Raw genomic sequence first — 17,393 nt, 5'->3', positions numbered from 1 at the left:
TTCCTCCATCACCATATTTAGCAAATAAAGTATGCTTATTGATAAACATACCATGAATTTTGAGCAGCAAAAGAGAGGACAAGTCTTACAGTTTCTTGCCAGGCCACTAATGTGAACATCTCATCATAATCAACTCTTTCTTTCTGTTTGAAGCCTTGTGCAACCATCCTTGCTTTGTATTTCCCCACACTACCATCTGACTTCAATTTGGTCCTGTAGATCTACTTCAAATCAATAACTTTGTGCCCAGAAGAGAGATCAGTCAACTTCTAAGTTTCATTCTTCTCAATAGATTCAATCTCCTTAGCCATAACTTTTTGCCACTTCTCATCATATGATGCCTCCTTATATGTGATAGGATCATCTTCTGCAAATAAAGCAAAATATACCTGCTCCTCATCCTCATCAACAATCTGCTCATGATCTGTAACAAAGTCCTTCATCTATCCCGACTGCCTTCTAATTTTCTGAGAAGTTCTCAGGACTAACATGTCTGATGCTATTGGTGAAGCAAATGCTCTAACTAAACCATCATGCTCTTTAATTGGAGACTATGGTGTTGGTGTACTAGGTTCACTCACTGCTTGTGCACTATACTGTCCTTTCCTGCATCTATCAAGTCAATAGCAACATATTCTCCTACATTTACATTTCACTTAGAAAACTTTTTCTTCATTAAAAATAATATCTTTACTAATCATATTTTTTTTAAAAAATTAGATTGTAGAGTTTATAAGTCTTGGAATGCTCATTGTAACCAACAAATATGTAGGCCTCACCTTTATCATCCAACTTCTTCTCTTGTCATTTGACACATGGGATATGCAGCACATCCAAAAACTCTAAGATGCTTGACATCTAGACTGTAACCAGTCTAGACCTTTGGAGGAGTTTTATGATATAAACTTTTTTTAGATATAAATTCAAAATATAAATACTCCAACATGCAACTTTAGCCTAAAACTGTCTAGGCAAAGACTTAGCCTTCAACATGCTTCTCACCATATTTAAGATAGTTCTATTCTTTCTTTTTGCAATACCGTTTTGCTGTGGGCTATATGCTGCAGTCAACTAGCATCTAATTTCATAAAAATTACAAAATTGAGATAACTCATTTATATAAATTCTCCTCTTCTATGAGTCCTCAAGATTTTAATAAAATAACTACTTTCTTTTTTAACAAGAGATTTAAAATTTGAAAAACTGAAAAGACTTCAGACTTTTTTTCAAGAAAATAAATCCATATCTTTCTACTGTAATCACCAGTAAAAGTAAGACTATATTTGTTCTTACCAAAAGAAAGTGGATCAATTAGCCCGCAAATATCTGCACGAACAATCTCAAGTAGCTGATTGGCTCTTCTTGCTTGCCTTTAGGAAAAAAATCACGATGCTGTTTCTAAAAATACATCTTTCGCATAGTTGATCAGGATAATTGATAAGTAGAAGGTCTGTAACCATCTTCTTCTGATACATCAAATTCAAACCATGAAAATTTAAGTGCCTATATTGTAGGTGCCATAGCCGGGACTTATTTTTCACAATAGTGCTGAAACAAGGCAAAATCTAAGGAGAAATCTTCAAAGAAAATATGCTATTCTCAGACATCGGCACACTAGCTATCACCCATCTATTGCCATCTTCAATTTTGCAATATTTATTTTCAAAGATATCTCATAGCCCTTTTTCACCAATTGTCTCAAACTTAACAAGTTGCTTTTGAGCTTAGGAACATAAAAGATATTAGCAACGAAAGCAAGGCGGCCTTTCTTAGTCTGGATTGGCATCTTTCCAATGCCTTTGATCTCAACAATAGAATCATCATCAAATATAACTTTTGAAAAAAAAAACTCATCTAATTCACAAAACAGAGACTTGTTACCTGTCATATGGTTGCTAGCCCCTGTATCAAGATACCACAAATTTTCAGATTTATCTCGTACGTGTTGCAAGCAAGTAATAAATTCTCAGTTACTTCATGCTTCTCCTTTTCAACATAATTTGCTTGCTCTTATGCAGTAGGATTTTGATAACATTCATAACTATAATGACTAAATTTATTGCAAGTATAACATTGAATTTGAGACTTATCCGTAGTCCATCACCCACGTCTACATCTACGTCTATGTCCATGGCCATGAAATTGGCCTCTACCTCGACCACATCTATAAAAATCACCATGATTTTGATTTTCTCTTTACGTGATATTGCTGTCTATACCTCTTCCTCTGTTGAAACCTCTGCCACCTCTACTTCTGCCATTGTTCCTGTCTCTGCCATAACCATCACCAGTCTATGCCTTTGATCGCAAAGCCTACTCGGTAGGGGTATTTTTGTTGATCCTTTGCTTGTAGACCATCAAAATCCCATCAACTCATCAACTGTCAGATTAATTAGATCTTTTGCTTCTTCAATAGAACATATCCCATGCTCAAACTTTAGAGTTAGAGATCGAAGGATCTTTTCAATCACTTTCAATTCTGGCATCTCTGCTCTATTGGATTTTATCTGATTCACTATGGCCAAGATCCGAGAAAAGTAATCTAAGATATTTTCCACCGGATTCATCTTCAAGTTCTCAAACTCTGCCTGTACTGCTTGTAAGCGGACCTTCTTTACCTTGGTTACTCTTTGATATATTTTTTCAAGGATTAACCATGTCTCATGGGAGGTCTCTGCTACCGTAATATTCTCAAACATACTTTCATCAATTGCCTGATGGATGAAAGCAAGTGCCTTTTGATCTCTCTTTTTTTTTTTTATCTTTCAGATTTGCCTTCTTTGTTGTATCAAGAATGGCTTCTTCTTTCTCTATAGGCTCTTCAAATCCCTTCTCTACCACATTCCAAATCTCTTGAAATCTAAATAAAACCTTCATTTGAATCCTTCAGTGATATAGTTCTTACCGATGAATCATAGAATCTGCGGTTGGATCGTGCCATTATTTCATCCCAATTCCATCTAGGATATTCTCTTTTTTCCTCTTCTGCTTCTACAATCTCTATTTCAATTGGATCTGAAAATTATCGTCGGATCTTCGGGCTCGATACCAAATGTGAGAAATAAAGGGTAAAAAATTATTTGCTGAATGAAATAACGAGAGAAAAGAGAGAAAGAGGAGAAGAGAAATATTACTTTTGTTCTCTATTTTAGATCCCTCCGCTAGGAGAGATTAATATTAGTTACAACCACTCTTTAAAATAAAAATTGATTAACTAAACCAACTAACCAACATGACCCAGTGCGCCTATTACAGATAAATATAAAATTTAATTTAAAAGAAAAAACTGCTAACAGTACTAAAGATCTGTGTGAACCGGACTGGAGGAATTCAACTTAATTAATGGTCATTGTAGGGAATGCTTCCATCTTCAAAACCGTAGACAGCCCGCAGGGGATCCGTGCTCTGGAATCTCTCCCAGTCGTCATCAGCGAAGTAGATGCAGTTTCTTTTCAACTCAGGAAAGTCCATCTTGGAAACGCACTTTGGAGTGATTCATACCCAAGAACAACAACGCACAGGCGCTCAGGCTCTTCAGCTCGATCCAGTTAGTTTTGCTCAAATCCAATCTGAATTCTTAAGGAATGCAACCGTCTTGTCGTCGTCTTCTTCATCTTCTTCATTAAGCAGCTCGAGCTTCCTCCAAAACTGCATGGGAGCCTCCTGGACACCACCAAGTGCTTATAGAAAAAGGAGGATCGATCTCAATGGGGGCTCGATGAGAGTGAATTTAGGAGGGGGGCCTCTGAGATCCCAAGCTCTAACCGTTGTGTATTAGTCCTGTAGAGCGCATGGAATAGGCCGTGACATCCTCCACTAATTGTCTCGCTGCATTCAGGTAGGTCCATGCCTGGTCTCATACTACGGCGAAAGCCAATCTTCAGACTGGGTCAGAAGTAAGAACGATAGTCCAGTCAGAAGGAGAGGGCGGTTGGAAGTAATAATAGCAAATCTAAGATGCAGTACCGGCGGTTCGGGTTCGTCGACATCCCCCTTGATGTCTAATAATTATTTGGACCAGGTCCCACGGACCACGCCAAATATCACGGTGGATAACACCCTGCATTAGCCCCTGACGGTGGGGAGGGTGGTGATGGACGGGAGAGGAACCTGTACCTTCGTGCAGGGACTCAGCGGATCAGAGGATCTGGCAATCGACGCGCACACCAAATAGAAATTAAGGGCATAATGGATCAAGAGGATAATGGAATGAAAATAGGAATAGATACTCCTGGTCAATCTCCCCGTCGCCCGATCGTCGGGGTCACGCACATGCAAGAAAAATCCTCATTGACCGGAGATGCCTTCGGTGGGGACCCTCCGACGGTCAAGTCAGAGAAGAGACTAGGCAACAGTGAAAAATCAAGGGCTCAGCGGGAGAGAGCTAGGGAGAGCTTGAGAAAGCTTAAGAGAGCTTGGGAGCTAAAAGGCCCTTACCAAAACTGTTGCCTTACCCTGTTTTTATAGTAGAATACGGTATGGTCCCGTCATTAATGGTGCAGACAACTGGAGAGTTGTCAAATCACCGGGGGCTGTCAAATCATCGTGGATTGTCAAGTCATTGAAATTAATCCATGTCCTTTGCAGGACAATGCCCAGGATGGCCGTACCGCATGTCTTTGACAGGATAACAGCCATAGCCGTTGTACGGCGTTTGGACGGGCTGGCCGACTATATGTCGGTATTCGACTGTCGGAATGTCGGGTGGTGACTCGGAGATACCGTCGGCTGATCTGGTGCCTTGTGGAAGTCGGACGTCGGCTGCCACCCCCGACAGTGAGTCGGTGATGTGGGTTCGGTCGTTCGACCGGTTGGAAGCAGCATTGGTCGGTTTGGCCGGCATACCTTCGGTCGGATATTGTCGGTAGCCATTGTCGGCAGTTATTGTCGGAGTCGTCGTTGGAGTCGTCCGTCGGTTCGGTGGGTAGAGTCGGACGTCGGTCGGACCGGACCGAGGATAAGTCGGCATACAGGGGTCAGTCGGTATATCCCAATATTTGTCCCCCCCACTCCTGAGTCGGATGTGTGTTGGCCCACGTTTCCACGTGGGCGACGGCTTCGGGCGAAAGGAGTGATTTTCCATCATGTTATGCCCCGACTCTGCCGACCATATCAATGGATGATCCAACATCAGACGTCGTATTGGGAACACAAACCACCGCCGGCGTCAGACGTCCCATTGGGAATGCAAACCGCCATCTCATTGGAAACGCCAACTGCCGTCGGTTAGTTAATTCCGAGATGCGTTTTTCTGCACGTGTCAGGGGGCTATTGGACCGAACCGCTCACGCGGATGGAGGTGATGTGGTTCGATTTGGGGCAGATGCGTCGAACCGTCGGACCGAGGAAGGACCCAGGCACTGCCACATGTCGACATCTGAAAGATCCTCGTTCGACGCGCTTTCATCTCGACCGTCGAAGGGCCTTATATATATGCGGCACTTACATCCAAAACTTTACTTTCGCTGTCCTGTTCCTGACGCTGAGGCTCTGTCGAGTTGTCTCCTAGTTCCAGGTAGTCGCTTTGGTCCTCCTTCGAAAGCTCTTTTGAAGTTTTTTCACTCTTGTCTCTTGCATCCTTTCTCCTTTGGCATTTTTCTTTTTGTTCTCCTTTTTGGGGCTAGCGTTATGGCTAGAACCTCTCCTCGAGGAAGTCAGTCGGGAAACCCGATCGACGATTTTCGATCGACCTCGGAGGTGGAGGCTTCTTCACTTTCGGGGCCGAATGTCGAATGGCTCAGGGAGCAGTATAGTATCCCGGAGCAGTTCGAGCTCTTCGCCCCTGGGGCTGAGGGTCGGGTTAACAACCGCCTCCGGGCCAGGTGGCCTTTTATGTCGAGGACCTTCGGGCAGGTCTTCGCTTCTTGATTTCGGAGTTCGTCCGGAATGTCTTGGATTATTACGGATTTGTCCGACGCAACTGGCGCCGAACTCAGTCCGGTTAATAATCAGCTTTGCTTTGTTGTGTCGGCTTTTGCCGACCTTTCCCCACATCTCTCTCTTTCGGACGTTCTTCATCCTCCGACCCCACCCGAAGGCCTGAGGGTGGTGGTTCTTCAATCCCGGAAGGATCTTTCATTCATCACCGGTCTTCCATCATCGATTCACGGGTGGAAGAACCAGTTTTTCTTTTCTTCTTCCTCGCTACCTTGGGGGTTCCTTCTTGCTGGGGCGACCCTCGGACTCAGTCGAACGAAAACAGTCGGGTGGATGCTGGAGACCGAGAGGACTTTCACCGACTGAAGGATGTGTCGGTGCTGAAGCAGAGGGAGCTCGTCACCTAGCAAGCTCTGTACGATGCCAGCCTGAGTTCGGTTCCCCGCTTAGTACTGTTCGGTCTGTCGGTCGTCTTTTGATTTTTTCGTCCGTCTTCGGACTTGCGCTAATCCTTTGTTGAAATTGCAGGCATGCCGCGAGAGTAAGATTGACAGATGCCGACATTCGCAGCATGCGGCGAGGAAGAGACCAGTGCTGGGGCTGGACCTTCGCGGCCCCCCAAGAGGCCTCAGACATCATCCCCGACCGACACTGCGACGGTGGCGGCGCAGCCCGACCCCGAACGGGCGTCGGGCTTTGAACCGTCATCGCTCTGCCAGTGCCATCAGAGCCTTCCCCCGGTCGGTCGCCCAGGCCTGAAGATCGGAGAGGGATGGGAAACTTGAACTTAACTGAGTTCCTCCCGAGGGTGCGACGGGAGCCACTGCAGATCGTTCGGCCAATCCCCCCGTCGCCGATCGTTGGGGTCGCGCACCTGCAAGAAAAGTCCTCACTGACCGGAGATGCCTCTGACGGGACCCTCCGACGGTCAAGTCAGAGAGGAGACTAGGCAACAGTGGAAAATCAGGGGCTCAGCGGGGGAGAGCTAGGGAGAGCTTGAGAAAGTTTAAGAGAGCTAGGGAGCTAAAAGCCCTTACCAAAACTGTTGCCTTACCCATTTTTATAGTAGAATGCGGTATGGTCCTGCTATTAATGGTGTAGACAACTGGAGAGTTGTCAAATCGTCGGGGCTGTCAAATCACCGTGGGTTGTCAAGTCATTGGAATTAATCATGTCCTTGGCAGGACAATGCCTAGGGCGGCCATACCGCATGTCCTTGATAGGATAATAGCCTATAGCCGTTGTACGGCGTTTGGACGGGTTGGCCGACTATATGTCGGTATTCGATGTCGGGACGTCGGGTGGTGACTCGGAGACACCGTCGGCTGATCTGGTGCCTTGTGGAAGTCGGACATCGGCTGCCACCCCTGATAGTGAGTTGGTGATGTGGGTTCGACCGTTCGACCGGTTGGAAGCAGTATTGGTCGGTTTGGCCGGCATACCTTCGGCGGATATTGTCGGCAGCCATTGTCGGCAGTCATTGTCGGAGTCGTCATTGGAGTCGTCCGTCGGTCAGGTAGATAGAGTCGGACGTCGGTCGGATCGGACCGAGGATAAGTCGGCGTACAGGGGTCAGTCGGTATATCCCAACAACTCTTATTCCAATTATTTATTTTTTTATTATTTTTTATTTTATTTATTATATTTTGCATCAATAATAATTAAATAATTGATTTCGAAATCTGGTACAAAGTGTAAAGTATCTGCCCATATTTGTGCCTGGGAATCTGTACCGAACATATCTATCGGACAAGTTGTTAAAAGAACGTAAAACATATAAAAGAGAAAACCAAAATGACAAAATGCACAAATGAAAAGAAAATTTAAGTCTGCCAACAAATCTAGCTTGTGTTGAAACGTGAAAATGCAAGGTTGACAAAATAGGAATTAGACGTACATAGAGATATTTATAATTTTATAAAAATATAAAAAATAATTATTATTATTATTATTGTTGTTGTTGTTGTTATTATTATAGAGTTGAAGAGAGAAATTAGAAGATGAGAATTCTAGTTTTAAGTAATTTTACTCAACAAGATTAATCAGTGTATTTCACTGAGCATTTGCTCTTATTCTTACCATTTGAACGAGTCGTCGAGGCTTTGATGCCAGTTATAGTCAGCCCTCGATGGGGTAATGCAGGACTACAAATGATGGAGGTTAGGCCCTCCTAAATTTCAAAACAAAAGATAAATAAATAATTAATACATAATATGATAGAAAAGAAAATCTCCATTAAAATAAGTATATTTCATACTAAGGATATAAGCAAGTCGAGTTGCTCGCGAGCTACTCGACCTCGATTATTATCGAACTTGAATAGCTCAAATAGTTTTGAAAGTTGAGCTCGAGTAGCAAGATATTCACTTAAAAACTCACAAACATACTCGAATTTATATATATTTTTAATAATATTATTTTTATTTATAATATATATATATATTAATATATATAATTAGTAGATTAAGGTTCGATTTCGAATACGAATATGATTCGATTGATATTTGAGTCGATTCGAATTGATTTCGAGTTTTACTTTTTTTTTTATCAAGTCAAATTCGAGCTTGTAATATTAAGACTCGGTTGATCTCGAATCGAATTTCGAATTCGAATATTTTGAATCGAGTCGAACTCAAATATCCAATTAGCTTGACTCCATTGCACCTTTATAATCCTATTCCATATCAAGTTTAATAGTCACCATCGGACTTCCATCCTGTGCTTACTACAGAAAATACAGGCCTTCTTCAGGTTTGCACTTGTTCTTGCCCCCCACCGGCCCCCCCCACCCTAAGCAACCCCGCAACAAAAAAAAAAAAAAAAAAAAAAAAAGGTGATCCTTCTAGGTCCCCACCCCCACCAACCACCACCGCCCGCCCACCCGCCCCCGCCCCCGGGCACCCCCACAACAAAAAAAAAAAAAAAAAAAAAAAGGAAAAAAAGTGTCCTTCAGAGTCATGGACCACATCGACAATGAGAGGGTGGTTATGGGTGGGAGAGGTACCTGCACATTGAAGTGGTTGCATAAGATGGAAAGCTACCTGCGGTGATAGGTTGGGAATCTTCCTGCTCGCCAGCATCATCGGACATGGCGATTGAGGTTGCATAAGATGGAGCCATCCTCCAAAGAAAGCAAACCTGATGCAGTCTACCAAATTTAGCTTATATTTGATTAGATCAAGAAGCTCACCTTCGAGTGCTGACCAGTCCGCCATGAATGGGGGCGCATTATTTGAACGGCAAAGAAAGAGTTAAGAGAGAAGCCAGGCGGGAGAGCCACAAAGAAGCCAAATCAAGCCCGGCCTAGATCTTCATCAGGCCTCAAAATTTGGGTCATACTCAGCCTGATGGCCAGAAACTGGTGCCCATGCCTACCCTTCCGGCATAAGTAGAATTGCAAGTGTCTAGGATCTGATCTGAGTCAAGTTTGATCCCTATAGAAATCCAAATTAAGTCTCCTTGTGTGTAAAAGTTCAGTTCGATATATGCTTTTGATACTAGATCTTGATTCAACCTAATCATCTTCACTGAGGTGAATAGGTTTTGTTTGAGTCCTCAATCCAAATTTGTTAGATTGAACCCAATCCAACTGCATGTTGGGTCTAATTGGAGTTGAGTTCATATCAGATCCAAGTCTAGTTGACCCACTTGCACTGTCGTGAGAAGCTTGATTGTATCATGACCCAGACCCTAGTAAAACTTCGTGCAAGACTATATGTGATTTGAGTAGGCAATAGAATGGGGTCTTCTGACCCAGGACTACCCCATTGATCAGAAATCTTGATCTAGATTAGAATTGTGAACTTGAGTTGAACATTCTTGGTACCACATTTTGGAACCATTGTATTTCATCAAATTTACCTCCCCATTTTTTGAACTTATTGCGGTCGAAGGGTTGAATAGTTGGGTTTACCTCCATATCCGCATATGTGAAGCATTGTCCGCTTCGCCTTTTGGCACTTATGGCATAGGGTTCTCATGATTTTATCCCTTTAATAGGTGTTTACATAGGAAAAAATGTTCCAATTTATACAAGTCATACTCGTTCTTGACTTAAAACCGATGTGGGACTAAAGATCCCTTTCTCTCGCAACAGAAATAATTCTCAAATTTTGAACTAATGATGAAGGAAAATCATTAGTTCAAGAATTCTCAAATTGGTAAATGAATGGAACAATACGAAAATTGAAGAAAATAATGATACAAAAAACCTATCTAAGGCCCTTTTTAATTGGATCCATGCTAAAGAGGAAATAGGAAATCTCTCACCAGAAAACTGTTGTGCCCACACAGCACCCAAGCTGGGTGAGGTTGAGTCCGTTTTTTGCCACTCATACTTCCTCTACTCTCAATCAGGGGGAGGTATCCTATGCCCATGTTTTATTCGCACCACTTGTTAGTTTAGCAGCCATGTACAAGATTCTCATGCACAACCATCCGTTTGCTATTAATAGGTACCTTAAGATTGATATAAATCTTACGCAACATCCATTTTTAGTGAACTACATAATGATCAGCATACCCAAGTCTCAATGGAAATTGATTTCAATATCAAAATCCGATACTATTATTGGAGAAAGAAGTATATCACTAACTCCGCAAACCAACAGCTTCAAGAGATAGCCTCTCAAATTACTGCTGCCCTACTTATCAACCCAAACTTGTTCTTCTCCTCCCACCGACGATGGTTCGCGTCAGAGTGCTCATCCGTCAAGTCATGTAGGTGGCCGATCACAGCCGTCTAGCTTTTGCATCTTGTTCTTTTAATTGGCCGCATCCAGAAGAAAGCAAAATGCCGCCATCTCAACGGGATTCCAAAACTTGGAATAGAAAACAGAGAGACCCGAGAAACGCGTCCGGTAAGCGGTGCAACCCTCCTTGAGACCTTGGATACGCGTCTGCGAAGACAAAGCTGATGGCTATAAAAAGGACGGCCGGCGTGTTTGACCCGTTTCCCATCCCACCACCTCTGCAGTCTGCCACGTGACGTCTGAAATCCGCGTGAATAACGTGAAATGCCCGCTTATCATTATAGGACCCGCCCCCTCAACTTGACTTCATGAGGTGCGCGCCGGTCAAAATAAAAGACCACACGTTAGGGAGGTGTGGATAACACCATCCCCTATAAATTAATACTTCGATTATAGAGCAACCCAAGCTCGTCGTTTGCTTCGGACCGACTAATCCCGTTCATCTCCCTCACCATAATTTCTCTCAACCAGGCCTCACCATGAGTTCTTTGATCAGCACCAGGCTCCCCCAACATGTATGTGCTCATATAATTAGTTTAAAGTACTTCATTTCTGATTCAATTTTTCTGCCTTTGTATTCATGATCTGACTCCATATATGTGAGCAGCATACCCACCGCCGGGACAGGCCTATCCTCCGCCGGCCGAAGGCTACCCAGCGAACTATGCAGCGCCTCCTCCGGTGGGTTATCCGGTGAAGGACGAGGCGGCGGCGTATCCCTCGCAAGCTCCAGTGGAGACCAAGAGCCGAGGGGAGGGCTTCTGGGAAGGATGGTAATTACTAATTAAGCCACCTCCGCACCACCCCCACCCTTAATTTCCTTCCCTTGATGATGCAATTTGAGCCCATGGTGACCTCTCTTTGAATCATTTAGGTTGCTAATTAATGGATGTTTACACTTTGTTGCAGCTGTGCCGCCTTGTGTTGCTGCTGCGTTCTGGACACGTGCTTCTGAGACTGGACGGAATTCTACAAACGCTTGATATATAGCTGTCTTATTTCTTATATCTGATGTATACGTTCGCAATAATATTGTTTAGGAGAGGGAAGAGCGTCAGCTTTTGTGGATTTTCTCATATGGTGATTTGATTACGAATCGCCCTCTCCAAATGTGACTTGTCACTTCTGTAGAAGATGCATTATTTATTTTGCAATGGTTGTTATGATATTGTGTTCTTTGTGGTTATGCCCCTCTTTGATCTTAGATGTGTTTCCATGGTTGTTTCCAATGAATGTTAATCTTGTCCTTGGTATGTTGGGCTGTTGGCTTTTGATTGTCTTTCTCGGGTTTCTTCCTCTCGGTCTCTTCGTTTGTGTGATGGATGAGCTCCGTGACTGTCTTTCCAAATGTTGGATGGATGGTGTGGATCAATCTCCGGTGGCGGTGGATATAAGGTTGGGCGGATTCTATTAGTGCAACTGGGGGTTGGTTTGCTGGGCTGAGGGATGCTGTGATCGGTGTAATGCTTGGGTGCTGGAGGATGGATGGATGGAGGGTCCGGACAAAATCTGGTTTAATAGCATTTCAGTCTTCGAAGATCGTTTCATTGGAATGTCAGAGGAACCGGAACTGCTGTAGGGAGGAGAGCTAACAGAGATTTGATTGTAGAATTGGCCTGCAACAATATTTTGATTCAGGAGGCAAAGGTGGCAGCTGCACGCACATCCGAGTTTCTAAGATCTGTGGGAGGTTTTAGGATTGATGAATGGAGCTACTTTTTTTTTTTTTTTGATGAATGAAGGAAAGCCTAACTCGGATTATATTAGCATAATTATATTAAAGTAATACAGTGTGTAGGTGATATAATTGAGCTGGGCAAATGGGTGGTAATTTACAGGATATGCTGTTTCTGGCATGTGAGATATAAACAGGTTTTTCACAGACTTGCCAAAGAATACAGCATACATCGGAGGAGGCCTGAGTTTTGCTGAGCAATATTCAAGTTTACCTTGAGTTTGTCAAAGACTTTGGTAATAGATTGTCTCACTCGTAAGGTGTATTTACTAACTGATTTTCATGGGTGCTCTGTCCATGACAAGAACGTTCTTGCAACTTCTTTGGTCACAAAATTTGGCCGGGAAGCATGAAATTTGGACAACATTTATTTCGTTCTTTTCATAGTATTTGTTATGGCCAACTCCCTATCGTCTGTCATCGGTAACGAGTATCTGCAAGATAGCATTCACATAGATCGGATTGGTATTCAGCGGGAATCCTTCGATGCTTAAGTCAGATAAAGAAGTTGGTGAATTGTAGTTTTTGAATATAGAAAGTAGCAGAGTTCTGATCCCGAGATGGCTTCCCAGTACTGCTTACTTATCTCCTTTTTATAGATAATTTTGATGTAACTGTCGAGCATGTGGTTTCACTTTTTATGACGCTAAATTATCGGACCATAAATATGGAATTAGTGGGATGTTAATTCTCCTTAATAGCCGTGACACGTAGTTGATAACTGTTTATGACGGTTATGGTATGTTGAGCAGATTAGCCGATCATATGTCGGTAGAACCGATTATATATTGATAGAATCTATGAGCGACCGTCGGCTAGTAGTTCTGTTATGCCGACGGTCCCATTCGCTATCGATCGGTAGTAGTCGAATCATTACTCGATTAGCCGACAGTAAGTCGGTGCGGTTCGCTCAGTCGGTCGATGAAAAATCGAAACCACATGTTCAGTCAATGCGCAGTCAGAGTCGTGATGACCAAAATCGAGGGTCGATCGATTTACCCCAACAGTTGCCCCCTACTCTCAAGTCCAAAGTGAGCTGACGTGTATATTGTTACGTGGTTCGTCACATTAGACGAAGGGAGTTATTTCTGTCACATCGAATTTTGATTTTGATGCCACTTTCTCCGAGATATGGGCGATCGGCTGCTTTGTTGTTTTGGCAGATACGGTCATCTTTAAACTGTCACACTGACCGATCGATTCGGTATCAGTTGTTAGTGTCAGACGTCATTTCAGAAAGTCGATTTGACGTCGGACGATATGATTCTGACAGTAGATTTGTGCCACGTGTCCAAATGTTATTGGGTCGGATCTGTTCATGCAGATTAGGATAACGTGGCTCGATCTGGGGCAGGTGCGTCGAACCATCCGATCAATGATCGTCCAGATATTGCACATGTCATCATCTGGTAAATCTTTGATTCGATCGCCTTCATCTCGACCGTTGAGGGATCCTATATATATAGGGTCGCTCTCAACCAAACTTCTACTTTTCATTTTGTCTTTCTTGGTGCTAAAACTCTGTCGGATGGTCGCCCCAGCGTCTGAGGTTGTTATTCCCATCTTTTTTAGGTCAAGTTTTTGTCTTTCCTTGAGTCTCTTTTCCTTTAGAATCTCCACTTTCTTTAGAGTCTTGTCTCTTATGGCTAAGACTTCTCCTTCTCGGGATGGTCGGTTGGAGAATCCGACTGACGAATCTCAGTCGGGTTCGGAGGTGAAGTTTCTTCACTTTCGAAGCCGAATGTCGAGCGGCTCCGAAATAGTATTGTATCCTAGAACAGTTTTAGCTTTTCGCCCCTGGGGTCGATGGTCGAATGAATACCCTCCTTCGGATCATGTGCCTTCTATATCGAAGATCTTCAGGCGGATCTTCGATTTTTGATTCTGAAATTTGTTCAAAATATTTTGGATTACTACGGACTTTGCCGGCTCAGCTGGCATCGAACTCGGTCCGGCTGATAATTAGTTTTGCCTTGTTGTGTCGGTTGCTACCGACTGAACCTCGTCCTTCTCTTTTCTGAGCTTTCTTCATCCTCTAACCTCATCCGAAGGTCCGAGGATGGTGATTCTTCAACCCCCGAAAAGGCCTTTCTTTTATTATCGATTTTCATCATCCATTCATGGATGGAAGAACCAATTCTTCTTCGCTTTCTCTACCCTTGGGGTTTTCCTTTCTGTTGGGGTGATCCACGAATCGATCCCAATGACAACAGCCGAGTAGAGGTCGGCGATCAGGAGGACTTCCATCAGCTGAAAGACATGACGGTCCCGACACAGAAGGAGCTTGTGATCGAACAGGCCCTTTGTGATGTCGGCTTTAGTTTGGTCGCCCGTCTAGGTATAACACAGTCGGTCGGTTATTTCGGACTTCACTTTTCTTTTACTTGTTGAGTTGTATTGACTTCTGTTGTAATTACAGCCATGCAGCGAGGGTGCAAGTGTCGAGCACCGACATTCGTCAACATGCTGTCAGAAAGAGGACAGCATCCGAAGCTGGACCTTCTCGACCGTCGAAGAGGCATCAAACTTCAGTGCAAGTTCGAGCGGCACCAGCTCCAGTCGTCGCTTCAACACCGACTGAGAAATCCGATGCTTCATCTGCATCAGTTCCTGAGCCGATCCTGGCACTGTCGGCCTCGACAGTGCTCCCTATTGTGTCGTCCGAAGAAAGGGCGGCAAGGGAAACTACCGAAGCACCGTCGGTAGTTCCATCAACTGAGGAGGTTCGGGTTGAGACAGGAGAACCCGAATAGTCTGCAGCTGCGGTAGTTGCTCCTTCAGCTGGGGGCAGTCTAGTTCCAGCTTCTCCTCGCTTTTGAACATGGGGCTGCTGATGAGGGATCGGGGGAAAGCTTCGATGACTTCGGTGAAGATGCAGCGTCAGAGGGCTGCATGGTTCACTTCAACCTTCAAGTGCCTGGTGATGAATCGGCCCTGGCCAATCCGACATTGGCCAAGCAACTATGGCAAGCCGCTCTTCTGTCGGTTGATCGGGAGCACCTAAAGAAATGGATGGTTGCCGAGATATTTTTATCCTTTTACCCAATGATAATCGGGGTAAGTTTCTTTTCTTCTTCTTCTTTTTTTTTTAACCTGACTTATCTTCTTCTATAGTTGATCCATGACATGTTCGATCTGGAAGCTGGCTACACGAAGGTCAGTAATTTTCGTAGTTCGTGGATGAAAAAGGTGATAGCCATCGATACTGAGAAAGTGGCCGCACTCGAACAACTTAAGTCGACAGCAGAGCGGGAAGCCAATCTTCAGGAGGAGGTTTTTCGACTAACTGATGACTTAACATCCTCAGGGGCCAAACTTAAGTCGGCTCGTGAGGCTATTTTAGCTCTTGAGTCACAAGTCAAAAGCAAAAACAGTCTATCACTGGCTTTGACGGGAGCGAGACGGATGCATCGAAGAACTTGAAGCCGAACGTAGACGTCATCGGTTTAGCTTGAAAAGGTTGGCACTAGCCGAAGAAGAGTCATCCTCTACTCAAGCCGATACTGATTTGGCGAAGGTGGAAGTGGAGTGGCAAGGGAGGCATTGAGTCGAGCAATTGAGGATTTTCAAAGTTTGAAAGAATTCAAAGAAGAGATCCTCGAAGGTGGCTTCATCTCGTACTGCATCGGGTATGAAGATGGTCCAAATATGATCGAAAAATTATACTCAAACCTCGACTTGAGTAGCATCATCCCTCCAGGGTCGAAAGACAGGGTTGCTGAAGAAGAAGCCGCGCCGACTCAAGATGAAGCACCGACCATGCCTGAAGTTGTTCAAATCGCTGACACTACACCAGAGCAAAGGAATATGAACGGCGACGAAGCTTAGTCGGTATATTTTGCTTTCCTTTATGTGTAATTAGTACCTATAATCAGACTTCGATTTAATTTTGTAACTTCTTTTTTGACAATGAATGAAACATTTTCTTCTAAGTTTAAACTATTTGTCTGAAATATTAAGTCTACAATATCTGCAATGTAAAGTAGCCACCGAACATTAATTGATGATCCGATCATTCGGAAGAACTTGTAGAATATCTGTTAGTCGTATAGTCTTTGACGTACTTAATAGAAGTTAGGATAACGATGGTTAGTCGAATATCCTGTACCCGATGTTTGGTCGGATTTGTATGTCAGATCATTTGATAATCGATGGCAAGTCGAATATCCTTCGATTGCCGTAGCCATGTCGATATAATTTCAATCCAATCTTGATCATTTTGGCATTTCATTCTGCTTAGTTAAAATCAGTTGGCATATTAGTCTTTCGACTGTAGTCAGCTTTTACAGTGAAAAGCCGACATTGAAAATCGAGATATAATCGCCACTACGGCTTCTGCAGTGAAAGCTGTATATTTGATGTCGGTTTGAAATTGCAGTCGATATGTCGATTTTTGTAAGAGAACCAAAATATAGTCAACATTGAAGCAGTTGATTCTCTGACTTTTATAATGAAAACTGAAATAAACTCCATGTCAAAGTACAGTTGATAGTTCGGCTTTTACAATGAAAGCCGACATATAGTTGATCGTTGATAGAACTCGATCAAGGATTGTGATTCTGAAATTTTTGTATTGTATTCCAAATAATATATATATCACAACTTTATGGGTGATACATCTTCAGATTGTCGGCATTCCATGTTCGAAAAATTATGTACCCTTCAAGGGTTTCTAGCTGATATGCGTTCGGTCTAAGAGTTTCGGATATTCTGTAAGGTCCTTCCAATTCGGAGATATTTTTTTTGATCTAAAGATTTTGAGATTTCTGCTTTTCTTAAGACCAAATTTCTTGGTTGGAAGACTTTCGGCTTGACTCTTGCATTATAATACCGGGCTATTCTTTGCCGATATGCAACCATCCGAACTTGAGCTTGCTGTCAGAGTTTTGGAAAGAGATCTAAGTCGGCTCTCCGACATTCGTAATTGCTCAGCTCACTGTATTGTTCCATCTTTGTTGATGGCAGTTCGATCTCAAGCAAGATTATTGCTTTTGTTTCATAAGCCAAATTAAAGGAAGATTCTCCAGTCG

At 43.4% G+C, this 17,393-nt stretch overlaps 1 protein-coding gene across 1 annotated transcript; it reads left to right on the top strand.

The window, feature by feature from the left end:
• Positions 1-5,115: 5,115 nt before the first annotated feature.
• LOC105056320 (uncharacterized) lies at positions 5,116-11,814 on the top strand. Its single transcript, XM_073251171.1, has 4 exons — positions 5,116-5,299; positions 11,093-11,143; positions 11,236-11,401; positions 11,538-11,814. Exons 1-4 carry the CDS (start codon positions 5,116-5,118, stop codon positions 11,581-11,583), a joined length of 447 nt encoding a protein of 148 aa, XP_073107272.1. The 3' UTR covers positions 11,584-11,814.
• The last annotated feature ends 5,579 nt before the right edge of the window (positions 11,815-17,393 follow it).

Source organism: Elaeis guineensis, chromosome 2, assembly GCF_000442705.2.
Source record: "Elaeis guineensis isolate ETL-2024a chromosome 2, EG11, whole genome shotgun sequence".
NCBI lineage: Eukaryota > Viridiplantae > Streptophyta > Magnoliopsida > Arecales > Arecaceae > Elaeis > Elaeis guineensis.
The sequence above is the reverse complement of the archived record's forward strand: the minus strand, read 5'-3'. Positions and strand labels throughout refer to the sequence as shown.